Source organism: Oculina patagonica, chromosome 8, assembly GCF_052425735.1.
Source record: "Oculina patagonica isolate OP01 chromosome 8, crgOcupat, whole genome shotgun sequence".
Lineage (NCBI taxonomy): Eukaryota > Metazoa > Cnidaria > Anthozoa > Scleractinia > Oculinidae > Oculina > Oculina patagonica.
In genome coordinates, this window is record NC_135765.1 from 5,890,211 (window position 1) to 5,913,720 (window position 23,510).

At 38.6% G+C, this 23,510-nt stretch overlaps 2 protein-coding genes across 3 annotated transcripts in view; both read right to left on the bottom strand.

Moving 5' to 3' along the window:
• Positions 1–23,510, bottom strand: part of LOC144663412 (cholesterol 24-hydroxylase-like) — a 35,814-nt gene that overhangs the window by 7,103 nt on the left and 5,201 nt on the right. The window lies entirely within an intron of this gene.
• On the bottom strand, positions 1,792–22,248 carry LOC144663401 (beta-1,4-N-acetylgalactosaminyltransferase 3-like). Of its 2 annotated transcripts, XM_078524331.1 has the most exons (5): positions 21,156–22,248; positions 19,303–19,822; positions 17,792–17,936; positions 11,805–11,954; positions 4,847–4,986 (listed from the first exon to the last, which is right to left on the bottom strand). In XM_078524331.1, exons 1-4 carry the CDS (start codon positions 22,226–22,228, stop codon positions 11,806–11,808), a joined length of 1,887 nt encoding a protein of 628 aa, XP_078380457.1. In that variant the 5' UTR covers positions 22,229–22,248; the 3' UTR covers positions 4,847–4,986; position 11,805. The 2 variants fall into 2 exon arrangements, with proteins under 2 accessions (XP_078380456.1, XP_078380457.1); XM_078524330.1 differs by lacking the exons at positions 11,805–11,954; positions 17,792–17,936; positions 19,303–19,822; positions 21,156–22,248 and adding exons at positions 1,792–2,807; positions 3,363–3,507; positions 6,546–8,538 and having other exon boundaries at positions 4,467–4,986.

The window sequence follows — 23,510 nt, forward strand, 5'->3', positions numbered from 1 at the left end:
GCACGTGTAAAAAACGTGTTCTGCGTGTAGACCGTTTCGTGTTTGCGCCATCCCGGCTAACGCAGGTGACGCAATGTCCTGAGTAAAAGCGCGAGCATAAGAAAAGTCTGAAAAAGGAAACATTTCCCTTTCCTTGCGCTTCTAGACAGAAACGTTTCTTGTGCCCATGCTTACGTCCTACGTACGTTGTGACAATTCAGATAATTTTTTTCATGTAAAGCTGCTTGCTCTACAATTTCTCCTATTATTAGGAATGTTTCTCGTTCTTTAAGCGTGAGCAAAGGGTGACTACAGCTGATTAGCGAAACGACTTCAGACGTAGGCGAATCGACCTAAGACATTAGCGAACTGGTTGTTAGCGAATCCACTCGTAGGCGAACGACCGCAATTCAACACAACTGATAAACCAATGGCCCTCCTACAATAATGACAACAAAATCCAAATTTTGCAAATATAAATTATTATGTAGAAAAACAACAATCTTTATTTAACAACAACAATTTTTATTAACCCTACACATAAAAAGGGAAGACTTTTACATAGAATAGAAATTAAAGTTAAAAGGGCGTTGGCTTCCTAACATAACTAAGGAGTTAACAAGACTAGGAAGCCAAATTACGTAAAATACATTACGATATTAGGGTCGGAAAAACGCAACACAAACAAGCAACATATAATTAATATACACCTGATTGCAGAAAGGTTGACCCATAAAAAGCATAAACCATAAACGATGCGACCCAAATGTTTACTGGGAAATCAGACAAAAGTTATCGTCGCCTGCGACAGAATGAACATTGTAATAAGACAGCTTGCATAAATCATGCTCTTAAGGTCCCAAAAGAAGAAAATATCTTGATTATCAATAAATGGAATATTACAAAGCTTACCAATGCTGTCTACCCAGAATCCTATTCGGTGTTACCGTTCATGGTTTATGCTTTTCACAGGGTCAACGTTTCTTCAATTTGGTATAAATACTAATGTACCTACGGGCATCTTTATTACAATTATTTTTACATAATTGTAAAAAGCACTAATTATCACAGGTTGTAATTAAATTAAACGTGGTAGTAAACTGATAAAAGATTTTTTAAAAAAAGAAATCATACAAAAAGGAAGCCAGGCCCATGTTAAGGTCCTCACGCAGAAGAGGTCAGCGTTGCCAGCCAGCAAGCAAACACTGCATGAGGCCCCAGACATGAGCCTTCTTGCAGGCAATATTATTTTTACCTCTAGTTTTTAAATTCTTAGTAATTTATATTTTTCTATATTAACTTTTAGATACTAATGGAGTTTTTTAACAGAGAAGAGCCACATGTTGTATCTGTTAAAGGGACTGTGTCACGGCTAAGTTAATTTTATGCTATTGAATTTTGTCCTATATTGGCTATGAAACTAACTGTTTGCAAAGAAATTAATTTTTTGAATATAAATCACAAAAGCAAAACTTCATTGCAGCCAAATGTGTCTCCCGGGCATTATGATTTAAAGTTACAAGCAGGCAGGATTAACTTTGAAACCTGTTCCGCCGGACCATATTTCGAAATCCTATATCGCAATATCATTTCAATCTTGGACACTTTTGGCCATCCGTACCTTCTTTTGCATTTGGTGTGTTATTTAAATATTCCTTCACTGTATTAAGAGGTTATTTTATATATCTCAACGAATTTGATGGCTATTTCCTAGGCCTAAGTTTGGTTAAAATCTATGACACATTCCCTTTAAATAAACCATTATCATTATCATTATCATTAAAAGAATTGTTTACTTTAACGGAAAATGCCCTCTCCCATAGGGCAACAGGGATCACAACCGTAATTCTGAATAAAAATGTAAATTTGATCTCAACAATTTCATAATATTCTAATTTAATAACAATAATTGCAAATAAATAAATAAACTATAATCTCCTTATCATTTAGATTGGACAAGACTTTGCTGCTTTTTAAATACCAAAAAATAGAACGAGCATGATGAAATGAGCAACATTGCTGATTTTGAAAAAAATTACATGTTAAGCTACTGGAGAGTAATCCTGACTCTCCTGCAATTTTTGTTTTTTGCAGATAAATAAATTCATTCAAATTATTTTTCAGATGTTTGATGATGGGGTAAAACGAGAAATAAATTTACAGCTTCTGTAATTTTGATTTGTATATAAAAAAGCTAAAATCCACTACGTATTTGTCTCTTAAATAAATATGAACAATAATATTAAAAATCTGATTTGTGAAATACCTTCCCAAGAGAGCTTTCGCATTTTAGAAAACTGCACTCTTGGTCAACTTGTCCAATTCACATTATATTTCTTTTCCACTGTCGTGGTCATTGCTTGATAGAATGTCAGAATTAATTCTCTCTCAGCATCTCAACCTGTTGTGAGATGCTAAATTTATCATTCACTCAAAAAGCAGGGCCCAGTTGTTCAAAGCATAAATTAAGTAAAATATGCTTGCCAATCCAGGATTAGGTGAATGCCTTTTCAGTTTTGTAACTTTTCAGCAAACTCCAGTTTGCTCTTTATTATTCATGTTCTTCAATTTTGACTTCGACGAATTTCAAATTAGCAGCGAAAAGCACCAGGAAATAAAAACCTTGATTTACCTATATTCCTGAATAAGTGTTAATCAGATTCTGAACAACTGAAACTAGAATATCCACATCCCCTTATGTGAGTGATAGTAGTGAAACAGGCCAGGTTGTTTGAGTCTTTCAATTTCAAGTTGTGCAGAAAACACTCGATCGATGAGATCCCAATCTTCACCTCCCCACTTTGTGGTGAAATCTTTAACGTTCATTCCTAAGAAGCAAATAAAAAGGAACATTAGCTTGTCCTACAAGAATGACTTAATCCCTAGAGATCAGATTTACTTCATGGTCACCTCTGTTTGCATGTATCTACATTTATTAAATGTGCAATTACAGAGAATGTCCATACCCTCTTCAAGGAAGACCATTGGAAATTCAGTGGGTGAGGGAGTTTCAAAAACAAAAGTTTGAAGCTAAACTGAAATTTTAATACTCAGCCTGGTAATTATAAAATTATTTATTATTTAAATATTTGCTTCAAGAAAGGTGCTTGTATTCAAACTTGCTACCATTCTAAGATGAGATGAATTAGGGTAAGATAATGTGGTTCTAGTAACCCATGCCAAGGGATGGGAGTGGTGTCTATTGTGACAAGCTGCTGTGAGGGTGTGGAAGTTGTGTTAATCTGATTATGTGACTATAAGGAGCACACATGATGTCACCAATTGACTTAGTTCTTTCAACCATGGTACATAATTTGTAAATGAAATGTAAATGGTCTCCATAGTACTATAAGTGAGTTTTTAAATGACTTGCAAGTACACACCTCCAAATCTGTCCCAGTCCTTTTTGAAAACACCTAAAATCCCATAACCATCATCCTGCCAAAAACCACGAGGATCGCTTGGGAACTTTCCACATTCTAATCGACCAACAGCTGGAGCATATGCCACCTTGCCTAAAATGGTGTGCTGCAAACAGAAAACATTACATTCAAATCAATAAAATCATATTGCACAAAAGTTTATGTTCAGACACCTCAGCCGAAATAAATAGTTATTGGTATGGGCTATTACCTTCATAAATCTAGTGTGTTCTAGCATCAAATGAGTTTCAGCATTTCAACTTCTCCCTGGATGGGATGCAAGTCCATTGCAGGCTTACCCCCATCCCCAGATTTAACCCGATTATACACTTGGTTGGAGATCAAGGGGTAGCGTGGGAGTAAAGTGTATTGCTCAAGAACACTACACAGTGGCCCTAGCCAGGGGTCAAACCAAAATGTTCAATCTTACATCCATCCATCAAGGAGCTAACACTGACATCTATAGCAAAAAGCATATTTTCATGGTATAAAATAGTTACACAACACTTTCTCGTGGTAAACTATGGAATATTCCATATTATTAAAAACTAGCAATGGTATATTGCCATTCCTGAGTTTTGATTGGTTAACAGGCAATGGTTTATGAGCTCATATACCATTCACCAAAAATATGGTAGCCGATACGTGTCAACAAAAACAGCTGGTAAGCTCAAATATTGCAATTCTTTGGGCAATTTTAATAAAACAATTATTCCACTCGCGCTTGTTGGATATGAGATCATTATAGCCAACTCGGCACTACGCACCTTGTTGGCGATCTACCATCTCATATCCAACGCGCTTGTGGAATAGTTGTTTAGTATTCCACTCGAAAGCGTTGCATAACTAGTATTTACGAAATCAACTTCAAAGCAGTCAGGCAAAAATTGAAAATAAATCAAAAACAACAAAGGTGCAATTTGCCTTCATATACACATGCACCACCAAATCCTGGGGGGATAATTACATGTAATGTTTAACAAAACATTTGGTACATTAGATGAATGAAATTCAATACATCTTAAATGTGGGACTTACAAGTTAAAAGTAATCTTTGGACCTCACCTTTCGTACACTATCCAATAGTCCTATAGGAACGTCAATGTGAAGATCAAAAAGAAATACTATATCCTGATCATGTGGAACAGCTTGGACAGCCTTCTGGATCGCCAGAGTCTTGTAAAAAGGTCCATTTAACTTGATCAATGTATATCGTTCTTTAAGAGGCCACACACTAAAAACTTTATCAATGTCAATGTCATCACTATCAAAATCCACAATAATCACATGGAAGCCAAAGTCGCCAGTCCGACGAGACATGTTTGCAATTTGCGAAGCAAAGTGGTAAACCCACTTGCCCTGGTTTTTTACAGGGAGTATAAAGTAAATTGTTGCATTTCTCTGCCACTCCATGCCTTCGGGAAAACAGAGCTCATCCTTCCCCTCTGGAACATAGACATATTCTGAGAAACGAAAACTTTCATTTGATCCATGAAGACCTAACTGAAGTTCAAGAAGAAAGCGATTCCCCTTCTGAGGATCCGGGTTCTGCTCAACGTTAAGGACGCTTTGCAAATAGTAGCTCCTGCCAAAAGAAAATAGTTCAGTTAGACTATAACAAACATTTTAATTTATCTCATGTTGCACTTAATAATTTCTTTTGTGAAGATTATCCTTTTAATTCTCTTTATATTTTAAAGTTTTAAAAAGTTCCCACATGTTAATTATCAGTATAAAAATTTATATAAACATTTTAATATAGAGCAGCATGCAAGGAGACCAATATTAAAGAAACCATACAGCTCATATATTAGGCCTCCTTTTAAGTGTAATTATCATAAGTTAAGGTTTTCTGACTACAAAAGCACACCATCATGTCACATTACGCAGATTACCAAAGCATAAACTTTGTATGAGGGTCCAAGAACACATACCGTAAAATTCCGGTTATAAGCCCCCCCGTTTATAAGCCCCCCCGGTTATAGGCCCATCTACTTGGAAACAAAAAAATACATCCGATTATAAGCCCCCCCCCCCGGATATAAGCCCCCCTCTACTGGATGACATTACTGAACATGGCTAAATGTTGCTTTATTATGCATTTTTAACTTAAAAACGTATTTCGATCAACACTCCCGTGGCCCTTTTCGAAACATTTTTTTCATTCCGCTTATAAGCCCTCCCGGATATAAGCCCCTCCATTTATAAGCCCACCCAAAACCCCTTACGAAGTTGTATAAGCCCAGGGCTTATAACCGGAATTATACGGTACTTTTTCAGCCACTTTGGAATCTACAGTTCTTAAGTTTCTGCTTTCAAAAAATGACATAGCGGTAAGGATATAATTTTTATCCCATTTAGCTAAATTGATGGGGTGCTTTTGACGAATTCCTACACTTGACCCTTTACGACAAACAGTTTTCTTGACAAATCTTCTACATATTTGAATCTCTAGGAACATTTTAAGTATCTTGTACTTGAAATATATTTGCACTGGGGACTTTTAAAATGCACTGCGATTGGTTTTCAGCCAGCGTAATATTGTACATGTAGCTTAATTTACCCTAGCTAATTGAAAAATTCTATATAGACAAAACAACAATTTACATTGTATTCAATATTTACAGACAGCTAGTTTACAATAATGTATTGCAAACATATGGAAATTCATGTTTGAATATCAATAAACTGAGAATATTAAATTGTGTACCGATAAATTCGCACATAGATTAGGAAACTAGAGACTTAAATCTTGTGCTTTAAATATTATTTTTTTATGAATATTGTAAAAATAGCCCCAAACTGAGTGTGTACTATTGTTTAATTATTGATCAAACGAGGTGTGAAAAGCCACGTTTTTGCATCTAATTTTTCGACGAAAATAAAATTATTTTCGAACTCTTGAAGATCAATTCGCGTGACTAAACTTATGCTGAAAAATGTTATGAAATTACAGAATCTCTATGGAGTTGCTATCAAATAAATCAAACGTAACTTATCTTTTTCCAGAATTACATTTTCTGAAAGACAACAATGGTATAAGAGTTGAAATTCGATAGCGTATTAGCTCAAGATATAAATCCCAGCTTGGTCTTGTGATCGAGTGCACGAAACTGAAAAAAACATTCGAACTGTAAAACTCACCTTTGTGAACTCTGGAAGTTAGCCATAAACTTTCCAACAATATCACTCACAGTTTGATTATCAATGAGTCTATTTCCTTTTGATCGAGCGACATTCGCTTGCTGTAGATAAGTGTTATCGTTTGGATAAACCAAGGATTCATGTACGAGATTCACTCCTTCATAACGGCTCAGGTTTCTTTCAATAATATAACTTGGTTTGTAAGAACATGACTTTAAAATTCCTTTTACGATATTACGGTCGATAAAGGGAAGAGCGGTGTAGTTAAACTGACTGCTAAAATCTAATCCTTCATATTTACTTTGCTTAACGTGACTGGGCGTCCATGTGAGTGCTTCGAGTCCTTCCTCGTCAAATTGTTTTGTGTGTAGCTTTCTGTCATCAAAATACGAGCTTAAATAGTCTCCTGTGATAGTTTCGAGTCTTAGAGAGCCTGGCTTTCTCCAATAAACTTGTATACGACCATTCCCAGCGCCTTGCTTGTGTAGTGCTTCAACAAAGTATCGTTTATGAGCAACCAAGCGGATGTTACGAGATTGTTGCGTTGGGTATTTCGAGAAATCGCTTTCGTCCGTCCACGCGTTTTCTCGGGTGGAGAAAACGCTTGCTATCAGGCGAAGATTGTGAGGGTTTTCATCGAAACTGAGCCACAACTCTGACGAATCGTCGGACGAAACGGCGAACGTGTACAGCCCCGAAACCTTAGGTTCTATGAAGCCAAATATTCTCTGACCGTAGCTGTCAGAATCACGCACAGTTTGGAAATTTCTGAGGAATAATCTCTCATGTGGATAGCGAGGAAAGAGTGGTGTTTCACGAAGACGATCCACATCCAAACCGCACAAATCGTTCCACACATGTAAATTCAACACTCCAGGAATATTAGTAGAATTATTGAAAGAAACATTCATGTTGAAAAGCGAAACTGGTTCGTTGAACACGACACCCTCACTAATCGAATGTTCCACATACGGAGGTTTCGCGCGAGACCACATAAATGAAAAAAATCCAACGAACACTAGAATAACATAAATAGGAACTAAAAGCAGAAATCCTCGGCGCACCGTCCTCCAAGCCATGACAGGTTTGTCTGATGGCAGGTTAAGGTAATTTGTAGGAAAGCCCCGTTGCATGTTCTCTTAGTTCCGTTCAATCAGACGTGACGCATGCGTGTGCTTTTCAAAACAGTACCATGTGCTTTCGAATTTCGGTTTCATTTCAATGTTATCAGGTTATATTTTACGATTTTTCCCCATAATAACACTCGTTTTTTCAATCTAGAACCATTATAACTGATTTCTTTCAGTTTAACTTTATACTGTAAAATAAAACCGTGCGTAGATCGCCAAAAATAGCCGGTCAGATGCATGCGCCAGTTCAGCTTGCCGGCTGGGGAGTTTGTTTACATTTTGCAATAAATAACATTGTCGTTTTTTTCTGGTTATAACACTAATTTTCAATTTAAGGTTTCTTTAAATCGCCAAGGAAAATTACGTCCTGCCCATCACCCCATAAAGCATATCGCGTTCTCAAATAAATATTGTAAAAAAAAAATGAAAAAAAGTCCATCGTGTCCGAAGGTCACGCACAGTCAGGTGATTGCCTTGCGCAATATAAACAGGTTTAACACACCGTCAGCTTCCGAAAATATTATCCCTCATAATATAAGAAACTTGTTTCGCCCAAGTCTTTACGAAACGCAAGATTCTCTCAGTTTCATCCGAAAAGATAAGCCTCGCCCTTTTCCCGAAATATGACAAAGCTCTCAAGTAAGCCTTCCGGTCTCGGTGGGGCGAAATAGTAGCCAAAAGAAATGGCCTGTAAAGAGGATGATTTCTCAAGCTGATTTTTTTTTGGATTTCCAACTTGGTAACTAGAGCTACAAACAGTGCTGTAATTACTTTTTTAATACTAGCTTGAGTCAGACGTCTGTCTTTAGGTGTTAAATTGTTCCCCTGCACAACGCCATCGAGCAAGGGATGAATATTACATTTCTTTTTAAAAAAAGCCACATTCATGGAAAAAGACACCGACATTATAATTACTCCGAAATGACCCAAACGTTAAGGATACTGAGTTCAACTGTAAGAGAAATACTAATTGCTGCTCCGCCAAAATGGAGCCAAATGCATTAATGGTAAGGTAGCTTGAAGGTTCCGGGTAACGAAACTTTGCGCTTCACGTGCACTGCGGATCCACCTTTTTAAACCGTGTAATTAAATATTCATAAAATTAATAATTCTAGGCAAGCAGTCCAGAGCTTTGTGAAACAATGTGAAACGATGCGAGACCTGTTAAGGATTTAGTCCTGACGAACTGAAATTTGCAAACACCCTCCAATTTATCTAAGCCTGGAATTTCAGCAGTTTTCTCTGGTCGCTTTTTTAGTTGTTCACGAGAGAGAGACTCCGCAAGTAAGCGACCAGATGAGAGCTCAAATTCAGGCTTGGCTCTTGAGGCTATCTATGAGCAGCTGCTCGTCGTATAATTGTTTTAAAATGCAAATTACTGTTTTCAAATAAAAAGAAACGCACCACGCTGACTTATTACTGCTCGCCAACAGGTTCCCTCCTGCTGCCATGTTGTGATGAAAATAAATCATTCAATTTTCTTCTTTCTAATTGAACTAAAAAGGGCCCGCCCGGCAGCTGTTTTTCAGACTCTGGGAGACAGAAAGGGCAGTCAAATGGAAAATTAATTGTTTAGAGAAGCAATTTTATCTGATTTCGGAATCTCGACTTTTATTTTGACGAATCTTAATAAACAGATTTTTAACCTGTAGCTGTTTTCGGTAAAAACAGCTCTATTCGTTTCGTTGTTATAACGCGTTAACACCTTATAACAACGGAAAAAATAAAGCTGAAATTCCTTGTGGAGTAGACCATTTCACGAAATTCATCGCTTGGAACTGTGTGGACCGATTCTATGTCAGAGACTTACTCAAAGATGTTATGGAACATGCAGGCATTTGCAGCAAATATACGAAACTTACCCTGGCGACGCCTACAGCGGTTGGGCCACGTCTAACGTCAGAGGAGAGGAGAGGGGGGAGGGGGGGGAGGAGAGGAGAGGAGAGGAGAGGAGAGGAGAGGAGAGGGGAGGAGGGGAGAGGAGAGGGGAGAGGAGAGGAGAGGAGAGGAGAGGAGAGGAGAGGAGAGGGAGAGGAGAGGAGAGGAGAGGAGAGGAGAGGAGAGGAGAGGAGAGGAGAGGAGAGGAGAGGAGAGGAGAGGAGAGGAGAGGAGAGGAGAGGGAGAGGAGAGGGAGAGGAGAGGAGAGGGAGAGGAGAGGAGAGGGAGAGGAGAGGAGAGGAGAGGAGAGGAGAGGAGAGGGAGAGGAGAGGAGAGGGAGAGGAGAGGAGAGGGAGAGGAGAGGAGAGGAGAGGAGAGGAGAGGAGAGGAGAGGGAGAGGAGAGGAGAGGAGAGGGAGAGGAGAGGAGAGGAGAGGGAGAGGAGAGGAGAGGAGAGGAGAGGAGAGGAGAGGAGAGGAGAGGGAGAGGAGAGGAGAGGGAGAGGAGAGGAGAGGAGAGGAGAGGAGAGGAGAGGAGAGGAGAGGAGAGGAGAGGAGAGGAGAGGAGAGGAGAGGAGAGGAGAGGAGAGGAGAGGAGAGGAGAGGAGAGGAGAGGAGAGGAGAGGGAGAGGAGAGGAGAGGAGAGGAGAGGAGAGGAGAGGAGAGGAGAGGAGAGGAGAGGAGAGGAGAGGAGAGGAGAGGAGAGGAGAGGAGAGGAGAGGAGAGGAGAGGAGAGGAGAGGAGAGGAGAGGAGAGGAGAGGAGAGGAGAGGAGAGGAGAGGAGAGGAGAGGAGAGGAGAGGAGAGGAGACCCCATTCGTTTTAATGTTGCTTTAGGTAGTGGGCGACCCGGGAGGAATGTTGGGGAAGGGAGCGCCTCCCCCTAAAATTTCTTGAAAGCTCACTTCAACAACGAAGATTTTCGGACCCATAAACTTGATTATGTAATTGAACATATTACGACAAAATAAGCATTTTAAAAACAACTACGATTTTGAAGACACCACAGGCTAAATAATAAATACACTTAATAGTTTAGTTATCGTCTTCCTTCAAACTGTATGACTAGGTCTTCAAAGTCATTAGTTCTGGTTCTTCAGGCTCTGAGCTTTTTTCACTGCCGTGTTCTCGATCAAGAACTTTTCAATTTGTTCTGTTTGCTTACGGTATGTGACTTGCAGTTTGTTGTGTTCCATTTGAGGGAGCTTTGTTTAGTACTTTTAACATTATTCATCTCAGAGTTGTATCAAGTCCTAAACTTCAAGAATTAACAGACGCCCGAAATGTGTTTAAAAAATCGTCCGAATTTTTTGTCAAAAATTCAACATTGAAAGTCCGAACATTTTCGGTGTTGACTAGACGAAAAACGTACCAATCACGTTATAAGAAATCTGTGCCATGTTGAAAGAAAAGTGTTGTCCTCTCGAAAATAAGTCAGAAGTGGAAGTTATTGCCTTCAGTCCGCGAAGATTTTCGTCCTAACACCTGAAGGTTTTTCCATGCGAGCATAAACAAGGTATCAAAGTTCTGCGTCTTTTTATGAATACTCTGTAACTGCTATGCGGCCGAAGTCTTCTAAGTCTAAAGGAACAGCGAGTCAGTTCCTTGTTCATCGTGTTCGGCGACGATTCACGTTCAACCAAGAAACGAAAAATCATTTGAACGCTCATTATTTGTTTCATTTTTCTCTTGTCGAGGTCTCTGGGAAGCGAGCTTTGATTGGGTTGTGTATGCTAAAAGAATGCAAGTTGGTTATACTGAAGACCAAACGTTTTGTTCGCTGTTAATACGAAGCTGTTTACGTTGGATATCAATAACAATTGCAGGGTCCACATTAACTGGTTTCTCCGGCTTTATCCATTGTCCAGTACGACGGTTCTCTTAAGTTTTTTGTCGGCGCTTTAGATGTAAAAGATGTCTTTTGCGTAACTATCCGTCGAAAACAAGCACGAGCAGCCAGGCTTACCCCAGTTTCCGTAACACTGATGAAGCGACTTATAAGTATAGCTACTCCCCCTGGATGGGATACCAGTCCGTTGTAAGTTAGCTCCCGGCATTTTGTCTGGTTTCCCAAACAGATCTCCGGTACCCATACATACCTCTGGGTGGAGAGAAGCACCGTGAGAGTAAAGATTCTTGCCTAAGTACGCAACACTATGCCCCTGATTAACCAGCACTCGAACCCGGGTTGCTCGACCCAGAGTCCAATGTGCCAACCATTAGGCCAGCTCATCTCTGGAACTTAGAATCTTACATTATTGCCACATTCCCGCATGAGAGTGATAGTAGTGAAACAGGCCAGGTTGTTTGAGTCTTTCGATTTCTAGTTGTGCAGAGAACACTCGATCGATGAGATCCCAATCTTCACCTCCCCACTTTGTGGTGAAATCTTTAACGTTCATTCCTAAGAAGCAAATCAAAGAGAAATATTAGTTTGTTTTACAGAAATGCCTCATCTCCCAGACATTGAACGAGAGGATGATTCACTTCAGAGTACCTTCCTTTGCATATACTGATATGGACAACAAAGCGCTTAGACCGCAAAACAGTCGTATCTTTTGCGAACGCGCTCGGTATTCGAACGAGAGCGAGAGGTCTGGAGCCAATATGGAATCCGGTAGTTTCGCCTACAAGTATTTTCGCCTACAGGTCGATTCGCCTACAGTGAAGTCGATTCGCCTACACAACCTGAGTTGTTTCGCCTACACCAAAGTCGATTCGCCTACATCAAAGCTTGCTATGTTCCGAAAGATAGAAGAGAGGAATACCTAAATAAAGTTCAATATTAATAAAGTTTACCTTAACTTGATGGTATGTGGCCGAAGCAAACAAATAAAGAGCGAGCAGACTAAGTTCTTATTTGTCACACACCATAATTTTACTTTTACTTAAGCAATGCGCGTATCTTAATGGACCATCACGGAGCCATTAAGGAGTAGTAGTACACTGTAGTAGTAGAGTAGTAGTTCCCTCATTGGAAATTGTAGTAGAGTTTAAAATTGATGTCAATAATAAGCTAGGTTAAGAACAATTAAGAACTTAAAGTGTTTGTTTAACGCTTTAATTTAGTCCTAGGATCGCGCACTAAAAGTTGTATTTTTTTAACCATTAGGAAACAATAAGGGTCTTAGGAATATCTATTTAATAGTAGCAATTAATAGCATTTGCCACGTAAGAAATTGTAGCAAAAGTTAGTTTGAATTAAGTACAAAGAGTAAGATTAGAACTGTTGTCAAAAACTAGGTTAAGGGCCACTATGAACTAAAATAAAAAAGTTATTTAAGTGTGAAGACGTAGTATGCTTTATTGTAAAACCAGTTCACCCATGCATTCCCTTGAAAAGATGTTCTTGCGACTTTTAAAGCAATCAGAGTAACACATTTGCCTCATGTCTTTATGAAAAAAATTCTTTTCGTAGGTAGCACCGCTAAGCTATGCGCGATGCGAGAACATCCTTTCTCGGTCCCAGGCCTTGTGTCTTCTTCCTAGTCCATACTAGTCAAACATTACGCGTGACCGGCGAGTATATAAAAATCCCCGATCGCAACCTTAAGAAATACGCCTTACTAAAGATGAAGTCTTCAAATTCGAGAAAAAAAGTGTAGGCGAATCGACTTTTGTGTAGGCGAAACAACTCAGGTCGTGTAGGCGAATCGACTTCACTGTAGGCGAATCGACCTGTAGGCGAAAATACTTGTAGGCGAAACGACTGACATTCGCCAATATCATAACTGTGAGTGAGACTGGGGCCGGGGAGAGACGCTAAAAGATTTTCTCGCCTCGCACGTGCGAGGCTCACCTGATGATCGGCGCTTCGCGCCTTCGATCACAGGGGGCCCAGACAAACTGTTTGTGTACAGACTGTGCACATTTACATTTTTATAGAGAATGTATGGAATTTACCGAACGGTCTGTAGAATTGCGTGTAATGGCGCAAAACATGAACAAATTTGTGCTGAATAAATGTAAAGTTTTCCTACCTTTTGTGTAGTGTTGTTTTTTCGGCTCGAAATGGCGAATATGAGTCGACTGAAGGATATTTTGCTTTCGCTGTTTACTATACATCTAATTATATGGAAAGGGTGGAAACTCCGACTGCTCCAAAGTAGAACACTTCCAGCGCCGAGCCAATTTTCGACCTGATAATCCCATCGCACAGCTTTCAAACTACGCACCAGAAAAGAGGAAGGCTTGACGAATCTTCTCGTATCATTTGATCGAAAATTTATCTAAACTGTCCGGAACAAGCCCTCGAACGAAAACGGGTATCCAAAATTTTTAAGCCGTCCGAATGCGTAGCACCAATTTGTGGTGCCGAAGGGAAAACGCTATTCCCCAGCCACTTTGTGATTGGATACAATTGAACAATGGTCGTTCAAGATTTTGTTTCGTGGAGAGGGAGGCAAAGGCAAAACCAATACTCAGTAGTGTAGGGAGTGATGTCAATGGTGCGACACAACCCAAGGCTCCTCCCGCAATTACGACGGCGATGTCGAAAGCGACGCATAATCATTTAAATATGCGCCGTTATAATTTTTATACGTCGAAGTAATTATAAAATGTTCATATTCTAGTCGATATGTGCTTTATTTTTAAAGCTGGCTTGCTTCTAATATGTTGAGACAGCGTTTATTTTTTCAAAGAAAAGAAATGTTTTTTTCAACCGAAGAAAACAAACTGTAATGAAATTTAGTCATCTCACCTCGTTGTTTTACAGAGGTTGCAAAACAATGCACCTACATATGAAACTCTCGTGCAGAGCCTGTTGTTATCCTTATTTATTTAGCTTTTTGTTTACTGACGTTTCTGTTGTGTTGATGAGCAACATGTCGGGACAACCCCGCTGCACGGAAGTTTCACATGTTGGGGATTTGTTTTGCAATCTGTAAAACAACGAAGTGAGATGACTGAAGTCTAATATTTTTTTTCCAACGGCTGTAAAATATCTTTTTCTTTAGAAAATGAACGCCGTCTCAATATATTAGAAGCAAAAATAAAACATGATCTAGATACTTAATTACTCGTTTCTTAAATCAGTATGATTATTTTATAATTACCTCGACGTATAAAAATTATAACGGCGCATATTTAAATGATTATGCGTCGCTTTCGACATCGCCGTCGTAATTGCGGGAGGAGCCTTGGGTTGTGTCGCACCATTGACATCACTCCCTACACTACTGAGTATTGGTTTTGCCTTTGCCTCCCTCTCCACGAAACAAAATCTTGAACCACCATTGTTCAGTTGTATCCAATCACAAAGTGGCTGGGGAATAGCGTTTTCCCTTCGGCACCACAAATTGGTGCTACGCATTTGGACGGCTTAAAAATTGTGGATACCCGTTTTCGTTCGAGGGCTTGTTCCGGACAGTTTAGATAAATTTTCGATCAAATGATACGAGAAGATTCGTCAAGCCTTCCTCTTTTCTGGTGCGTAGTTTGAAAGCTGTGCGATGGGATTATCAGGTCGAAAATCGGCTCGGCGCTGGAAGTGTTCTACTTTAGAGCAGTCGGAGTTTCCACCCTTTCCATATAATTAGATGTATAGTAAACAGCGAAAGCAAAATATCCTTCAGTCGACTCATATTCGCCATTTCGAGCCGAAAAAACAACACTACACAAAAGGTAGGAAAACTTTACATTTATTCAGCACAAATTTGTTCATGTTTTGCGCCATTACACGCAATTCTACAGACCGTTCAGTAAATTCCATACATTCTCTATAAAAATGTAAATGTGCACAGTCTGCACACAAACAGTTTGTCTGAGCTCCCTGTGCTGTTACAATCTGCATTAGGGAGGAAGACTAAGGAAACCCTCGCGGGCTTTTACAAAGTAGTCTCCCTTATAGTTGCTCCAAGTCGACCTCGTATAAATGGAAGGCGATCGATAGCGAGCACGCAAAGCGACCGAGATGGAGGTCGCGAAGCGAGCGACGAGAAAAAAATTAAAAGGACTTTGAGAAGGTCTAGCATTCGATAAGCGCTTTTCCCGACGACTTTAGAGGAAAAACGACTGTTTTGCAGTCTACAAAGGGCTTTAGACTAAACTTTCCGTATTAGAAGGTACATGTACCCGTATTATAGAGGTCATAGATATGACGTCGTTTGAAAGGGCTGTGAGTGACTTTTATAAGCTTATCATCAGTATCATTGAGCGGTTTTTACTTGAGTGTCGAAAGTAGTTCGCATTTGCATTGGCTTTGCATTACTACGTTAAGTGATTGGTTTAATAAAATTCGCGCCACTTTCTCAACCAATCAGAAATCGTGACTCGCGCTTTGCGCCCCCCCCCCCCCCGGGGGAGTACTCCCTATAATGGCCTATACGGGGAGGCTCCGCCCAAAAGGGGTACCTTTTTCAGGCTTCAGGTATATAAAAGGGTAGGGATTTCACAACTTTAGGTATACGAAAGGGTATGGAAATCTGTCATTTAGCTTTTTGAAAGGGCCTTTAATTAAAATATTTCGAACAGATGCAATTTATGTTTGTATTATTTCAATTTATTTAGCGCTACTTGAAAATGACAAGAAATTGTACCATGACTTCCAGGTATATGAAAGGGGCATCTTTTTTATTAAAAGGTATACGAAAGGGGTACAATTTCTGGCAAAATGGTATATAAAGGGGTAAGAGCTCGAGGCGAAGCCTCCCCGTACAAAACGTTTTTGGGTACCCCCCCGGGGCGCCGTCATTATGTATTAACTTGAATTTTGATTGGTTTATTTGATTTTCTGTGTCCTTTGTGACTAGCCGGAGTGATTAATTTATGGGTTTATGATGCTGCTAAGTACCCAAATCAAATTACGTTTTGTTTTCCCTATTGAGAAGAATTTTTATACAGCACAAAAGCGGAGAAAGGCTGCAGAATTTGCTGGAGATTCTGCAAAGTCAGAGACAACTCATTGACATGTCAATTAAAATTCTAATTGCAGTTCATGAGTTTCTGGAATACAGCGTATACACAAGGATATAAATAAGGGAAAGATATGTCACAAACTACAAACAGAAAATGCGCACCATGAGATTTAAAAAAATAAATAAAAATAAACTAAGTGGCCCACAAGCCGGGAAGGCCTTTTGGACAAAGAAAACCATGTTTATTAGAATTCTGTGTGATGCACCTCAACCCCAGTTTTTATGCTGCCATCTTTTCTATTTCCCTTTTTATGCTTTGCTTGACAATTATTAATGAGGCCAGCCTGCTACAAGAAGATTCTGGTCGTAATTTAATTTGCTGCCATCTTCAGATTGAATTACCAAGAATTGCATGGAGAGTAGCAAATTTCTTCAAAGCAACAAGACTAGGGAGGGGAGTGGTATCTGATGTGACAAGTTGGGGGAAGGGGAATTTGACCATGTAACAAAGGGGATGACTTTAGATGACCTGTTTGTGAACATAAAAATGATATAAATAATGTCCTTTCAAACTTGATACAATGTACTTGTACAGCTATTTCATGAGATATTATCAGAGCTTATACAACAAGACCAAAATTAATGGTAGTCTGGGTATTGATTCATATGAATTTTGCATATCCAAGGAAAAGAATTAGAAATTGACAAAGTTCTATTTTACAACTGTACAAAAGAAGTGCTGTTTTGGGCCTCAAGAAAACTTTTGCCTTGAATTAGAAAGATTTTTTACTCTTCCTGGGCTTTGAGATTTTGGGAAATTATGCTTAAAAAGTTTGGCAAAGGGTAACATGTTAAAATAAAGAGGAAAGGTTATAAATCAAATTCCTCATGTTGTTAATCTCATCAGTATTTAGCAGGTGTGTTGCTTTCCAAATTCTACCCATTCTACCTTCATTGGCCTTGTCACATAGGCTTAACATTGTCACTGGAATAGCTGTATATGAAACATAAAATTTTTTCGGATTGATCTCCAATTAAAGTAATTCACATACAAATAGTTGAGATGATTTGCTCATACATAATCTTTGATCAACTCACATTCATGTCTTTTGTGGAGAAACTGCATTATGATTGGTTGAAAGTGTTGGGTTAATGAGTTTTAACCCTTAAAGCCCCAATATCAAAACACAAGTTTTTCTTTACTTATTTTCATACATTTTTCTTTAGTTTTAGTTGGAGAATTTGTTAAATAATCAAAGTACTTTTCCTTTAGTGATCATTTGTCAATTCTCATTACCTGTTCTCTTGTTTATGTACTGATATTGTGAGGAGAAATTTGATCTTGGCACTCTTGGGGTTTTAAGGGTTAACAACAGATACTCACCTCCAAATCTGTCCCAGTCCTTTTTGAAAACACCTAAAATCCCATAACCATTTTCCTGCCAATAACCATGAGGATCGCTTGGGAACTCTCCACATTCTAATCGGGCTACAGCTGGTGCATATGCCACCTTGCCTAAAATGGTGTGCTGCAAACACAAATACAAATAAACCACTTAATCTGTAAATTCACTTTCCAAGTCATATCCAAGCCTCAAGTCATGTACCCCAAAACACTGTTGATTTGTCAGCAGAACAGTGTATATCCCAACTGCTTATGAACATGGGGATGGTGGGGAGGAGACTATAACAAATACAGGAATTGGTACCAATCACTTTCTGGCTAGAGCCTAGTTAGCCTATATTATTATATCACCGGTAAAACAGCAATGTGGTTAATGAATGAATGAATGAATGAATAACTTTATTATCGTGTCTAAAAATGTTTAGCTGAGGGGAAAAGTCCCCTCTACTAATTGTGGACACCTGACTAAGAAAAAACTTTAAAAAACTTAAACCTATCATTGTACAGCTATTACAATTAATAATTTAAAGTTAAAATAAGTTAAAAAAGAAGCTATTTACATAATAAAAATGGGTAAAAAAAGTAAATCTATTTATGTGATAAAAAAAAGACAATGTACATGGCTAGCTATTTACATAATAAAAACGGGTAAAAAAGTAAATCTATTAATTTGAACTGCAGCACTCTGGTTAGCCTTAATAGTGCTGAAATGAGAATGGCTATAGCTCTTAAATAATTGCAAGGGTAATACAATGAATACCTTATTAATATTATAGGAAAGTAACGCTTCATGAAATTAAAAAGAATTTAAAAAATTTGCGTTAATTTAAGTCGTGTTAATTTTTGTTAACTTTAGTTTCTGCACCATTAATTAAGTGGCGTGTTAATTTCCATGACCTTAATTTACATTATTTTGGCCCCAATTTCTCGATACAGTCCAGACATCTTGACTCTTAGGAAAAGGCAAAATTTCATCAGGGTGGAAATCTGCCGGATCACTAAAACTGTTCAAGGTGGTCAGATTTCTTTGAGTTAAGGTAAACTTGTCCCCGGCTGTTGTCTCAACAAGTTCTTTTTTCCTTTGTGTTTGACCCGTTAATTTCCTTTATTGTGAAGTAATTTTTCTGTCAATTAGCGCTAATTTAAGTCATGTTAATTTCAAATACCTTAATTAACACAATCATATAAAACATCAACTCCAATAATTTAAAATGAGATTTTTACTAATAGGGGGCAAATGCTTCATCCGACAAAATACATAATTTATAAGTAGGGAGAACAAACACACAAACACAAACAAACTTTTGAACTATGATGAATATGAACAGTAAAGTCACCGAAAATTTAGTTTGTAAAAAAAAAAGATTGGCTTAAAAAACCGTTTCATTTCATAAATGTCCTATACTGATCCCAATACTGGTTACAGTAGGGAGAAATTGATAACCTAAAAGTAAGACTTACATTAACAAAGAAAAACCTTTGGACCTCACCTTCCGTACACTGTCCAATAGTCCTATGGGAACATCGATATGAAGATCAAAAAGAAATACTATATCCTGATCATTTGGAACAGCTTCAACAGCCTTTTGAAGTGCCAGCGTCTTATGAAATGATCCATTCAACTTGATCAGCGTATACCGATCTTGGAGTGGCCACACACTGAAAACTTTATCAATGTCAATGTCTTCACTATCAAAATCCACAATGACAACATGAAAGCCAAAGTCACCAGTCTGACGAGACATGTTTGCAAGTTGAGAAGCAAAGTGATGAACCCACTTGCCCTGATTTTTTACAGGGAGTATAAAGTAAATTGTTGCATTTCTCCGCCACTCCATGCCTTCAGGAAAACAGAGCTCATCCGTGCCATTTGAAACAAAGACATATTCTGAGAGACGAAAACTTTCATTTGATCCATGATGACCTAATTGCAGTTCAAGAAGAAAACGATTTCCCTTCTTAGGATCTGGGTTCTGCTCCACGTTAATTATCCTTTGCAAATAGTATCTCCTATAAAAAGAAAATAGTTTTTTCAGCACTGCAAGAATAATTATAATTAATTATCATTAACACCAGTAACTTTTCAAATTAGTTTTGTGACCAGGTGAAGTCATAATAAGCTAAGCTATTATTCAAGATAAGCTACAAGCTTTGTACTGTGCAGATCTTAAGCTTTCACACTGATAAATCACACAGCTGTAAGCCAAAATTACCAAGCCCTTTTACCAAATACCTATACTTGACCCTAACAATGGAAATTGACACTAAATACTTGAAACAAAATATACTGTACATGCATATTTGAAATTATTTCTATAGCCTTTTTATAGATCTTCACTTTTAGTTTAAATCAATTTTTTTTATACCCCAAATGACAGTTCTAATTGGAACCAAAACACAATCACTTTTACAACCAGGGTAATATTTTATCTTTTCATTCTTAAGTTTACATGTGGCTAAAAATTATTTAGGCAAAGTAGAAACTCAAGCCAAAATGGCCAGCAGTCTTCCCCCTCTGCAGTATGTGGCCTAGCTGTGTAGCAAACCATGGGTATGGGTGACAGGGCTGTTGTTGTGCATTGCACTGTATTGCACCCTCTCCTCCCTCCCTCTTGGTCTACTCGTATCTAGGTAATTTAAGTATTCCTTTAGGCAAGTTGTATCCACTAAATTCATCTCAGTGCGACAGTGCCTGTTAGCAGCCACTTGCTTGCGTGGTTCCTATTTCCAGAATTGCCATGGATACCTTCTAATGCAGTTGCATTCTAAATCTGGCACCCCCTTAACCCTTATTATAGGCATTAGTCCCCAAGGTCATCTATTAGCGATGTGTTTATTCTTAACCTTACAACAACAATATTCTCAATATACAGTAATTAAACAAATAGTAAGGATAATATCACAAAGTACCACTTAAAAAGATTAAATCTCGTAAAGATATAATGTAGACCGCAAATAGAGACTACAATTTCGTGTCTAAACTTTATAGATGCTTCCATGTTTATGAAAATGCCTTCAATTTACAACTGTTTAATTATTTATTCCATGAGGTGTGGAGCCACGTTCTTGCACCTGATATTTTCGACGAAAATGAAATTATTTTGCGAGTCTATGATCAATTTGCGTGACTGTAATGTGTCATGACCAATATCCCTAAATTCCCTTAAAAAAAAACTCTATGGAATTGGCTTCACATGAATCAAATATTTTGTATCTTCTAATTAAGAGATTTATATTTTTCTAGAGACAACAAATTAAGCTATAAGAATCGAAATTCCGTGATTGATGACTTTTCAATAACTCAGCGAATAACTGCATATTGAAACTACAGTACCAAACTCACCTTTGGGAAATCTGGAAGTTGTCCATAAATTTTCCAACAATATCATCCACTGTTTGATTATCGACGAGTTTGTTCCCTTCCGACCAAAGGGAATTTGCTTCATTCAGATAGGTGTTATCGACTGGATAAACAAAGGAGCTGTGTACAAGATTCACTCCTTCATAACGGCTTAGGTTTCTTTCAATAATATAACTTGGTTTGTAAGAACACGACTTTAAAATCCCTTTTAGAACATTACGGTCGATAAAGGGAAGAGCGGTATAGTTAAACTGACTGCTCAGATCTAACCCTTTATATTTACTTTGTTTTACATGACTGGGCGTCCATGTGAGTGCTTCGAATCCTTCCTCGTCAATTTGTTTGGTGTACAGCTTTCTGTCATCAAAATACGAGCTTAAATAATCCCCTGTGATAGTTTCGAGTTTAAGGGAACCCGGCTTTCTCCAATAAACTTGTATACGACCATTCCCAGCGCCTTGCTTGTGCAGTGCTTCAACAAAGTATCGTTTATGAGCAACCAAGCGGATGTTACGAGATTGTTGCGTTGGGTATTTCGAAAAATCGTTTTCGTCCGTCCACGCACTTTCTCGGGGGGAGAAAACGCTTGCTATCAGGCGAAGATTATGAGGGTTTTCATCGAAACTGAGCCACAACTCTGACGAATCGTCGGACGAAACGGCGAACGTGTAAAGCCCCGAAACCTTAGGTTCTATGAAGCCGAATATTCTCTGACCGTAGCTGTCAAAATTACGCACAGTTTGGAAATTTCTGAGGAATAATCTCTCATGTGGATAGCGAGGAAAGAGTGGTGTTTCACGGAGACGATCCACATCCAAGCCGCACAAGTCGTTCCACACATGTAAATTTAACACTCCAGGAATATTGGAAGAATTGAAACAAACATTACCCAGCGAAACCGGTTCGTTAAACACGACTTTCAGTTCGGCGATCGATTGTTGTACATACGAAGTTTTCGCGCTAGACCAAATAAATGAAAAAAATCCAATGAACACAAGACAAACGTAAATAGGAATTAAAAGCAGAAATCCTCGTCGCAACTTTCTCCACACCATGACCGTTTTACGTTTCTTGTTCAGACATGCGTGTCACTTTCAAAAACATGAGCACGTGCTTTCCAACTGATTTGTTTTATCATGTTTATGTTATGTTTAAAACAGGGCGGGAATTTGTCGCATCATTTGTCACTTTAGCCCCGCGAAACAAGTCACACAACACAAAAGACCGCTAAAGTTCACCCGAAAATAAACCTCGCGCTTTCCCGAAATATACTAAGGCTACATGTTTAAACAACAGGGAATAGTAGTCGGTCCAAGTGTATTCATCATAGGCGCCAATTTTCGGATTGCATCTTCTGTCTTTGGACTCTTTGACTAGCTTGAGTCAGACGCCTCCCTCCCCCCGCACTTGACTAAACACGCCAGAGAGAAAAAAATATTTTTGTTTACTCAAGAGGAAGAGAAACAAAGGTGTTATTTTCTTTCTAATCTGGTCACTTTCTAAGCCTTTCGCAGCGAATAAACACGTAAAACAAACGCAGTGGCTTTATGCCCGGCAGGTACACAATAGGGAGTTTCCCTAATGGTCGCGGGTCGCGGGTCGCGGGTCGCGGGTTTCAAGTCGCGTGTCGCGGGTTTTAAATAAGTCGCGGGTTTTGAAAAAGTCGCGGGTTTTGAAAAAAGTCGCGTGTTTTTAAAAAGTTGCGAGTTTTCGATAGAAACCATTTATTTCTCAGTAAAATTCATTCAAACAAATTTAAACTCGTTTTCTAGGGAACTACGTTACAAAGTAGCCAATTACTTTGCGGGTTAAACAATCAAATTACGAAATTCGGAACAAACTCCCCAACTTTGGTCCGGCTAAACTTCCCAAGTTTGCAAGTTGAGGAGGAACAAGACATTGCTCGAAAGTCATGGTCATGTCGGAAATTCAGGTGAAGAAAACATGGCAGCAGCGGTAATGTTCCAGCGATTCCAGTGGCTAGAGTTACAAAATATTTGGTTGAAGTTGAAGAGCCTGACGTCGTTTCGCATGAGCGATCTGCCGATAAATAAATTTTACGTCGGCTGAAATTTGGTCAAATTTAACTTTTTATATACAGCAAATACATCTTTAAAATTTTTGTGAGGCTTTAACTTCAATGTCAAGTCTTCTGCGTTTGTAAACCGAATAAAATTGGACGGCTTTACCGATCTTCACGTAAAATTAATTTTATGCAAATGCGAAAGAGTCAGACAAGTTTGAATTAAAAGTCGCGACACGTTTACGGCTCAATTCTATTTTTATGGTACGTGTTTTCTTCCGATGGTTTAGCGAAGCAAAACCATTTCTGTCAAC

Bases quoted from the DNA above. Each gene is read 5' to 3' on its own strand.
- LOC144663401 (XM_078524330.1), bottom strand. From the start codon at position 7,678: ATGCAACGGGGCTTTCCTACAAATTACCTTAACCTGCCATCAGACAAA. The intron at 3,508-4,466 runs GTGAGGTCCAAA...TTCTGTTTGCAG, and splicing joins TATTGGATAGTGTACGAAAG to CACACCATTTTAGGCAAGGT. The intron at 2,808-3,362 runs GTGTGTACTTGC...TTTGCTTCTTAG, and splicing joins GGACTGGGACAGATTTGGAG to GAATGAACGTTAAAGATTTC.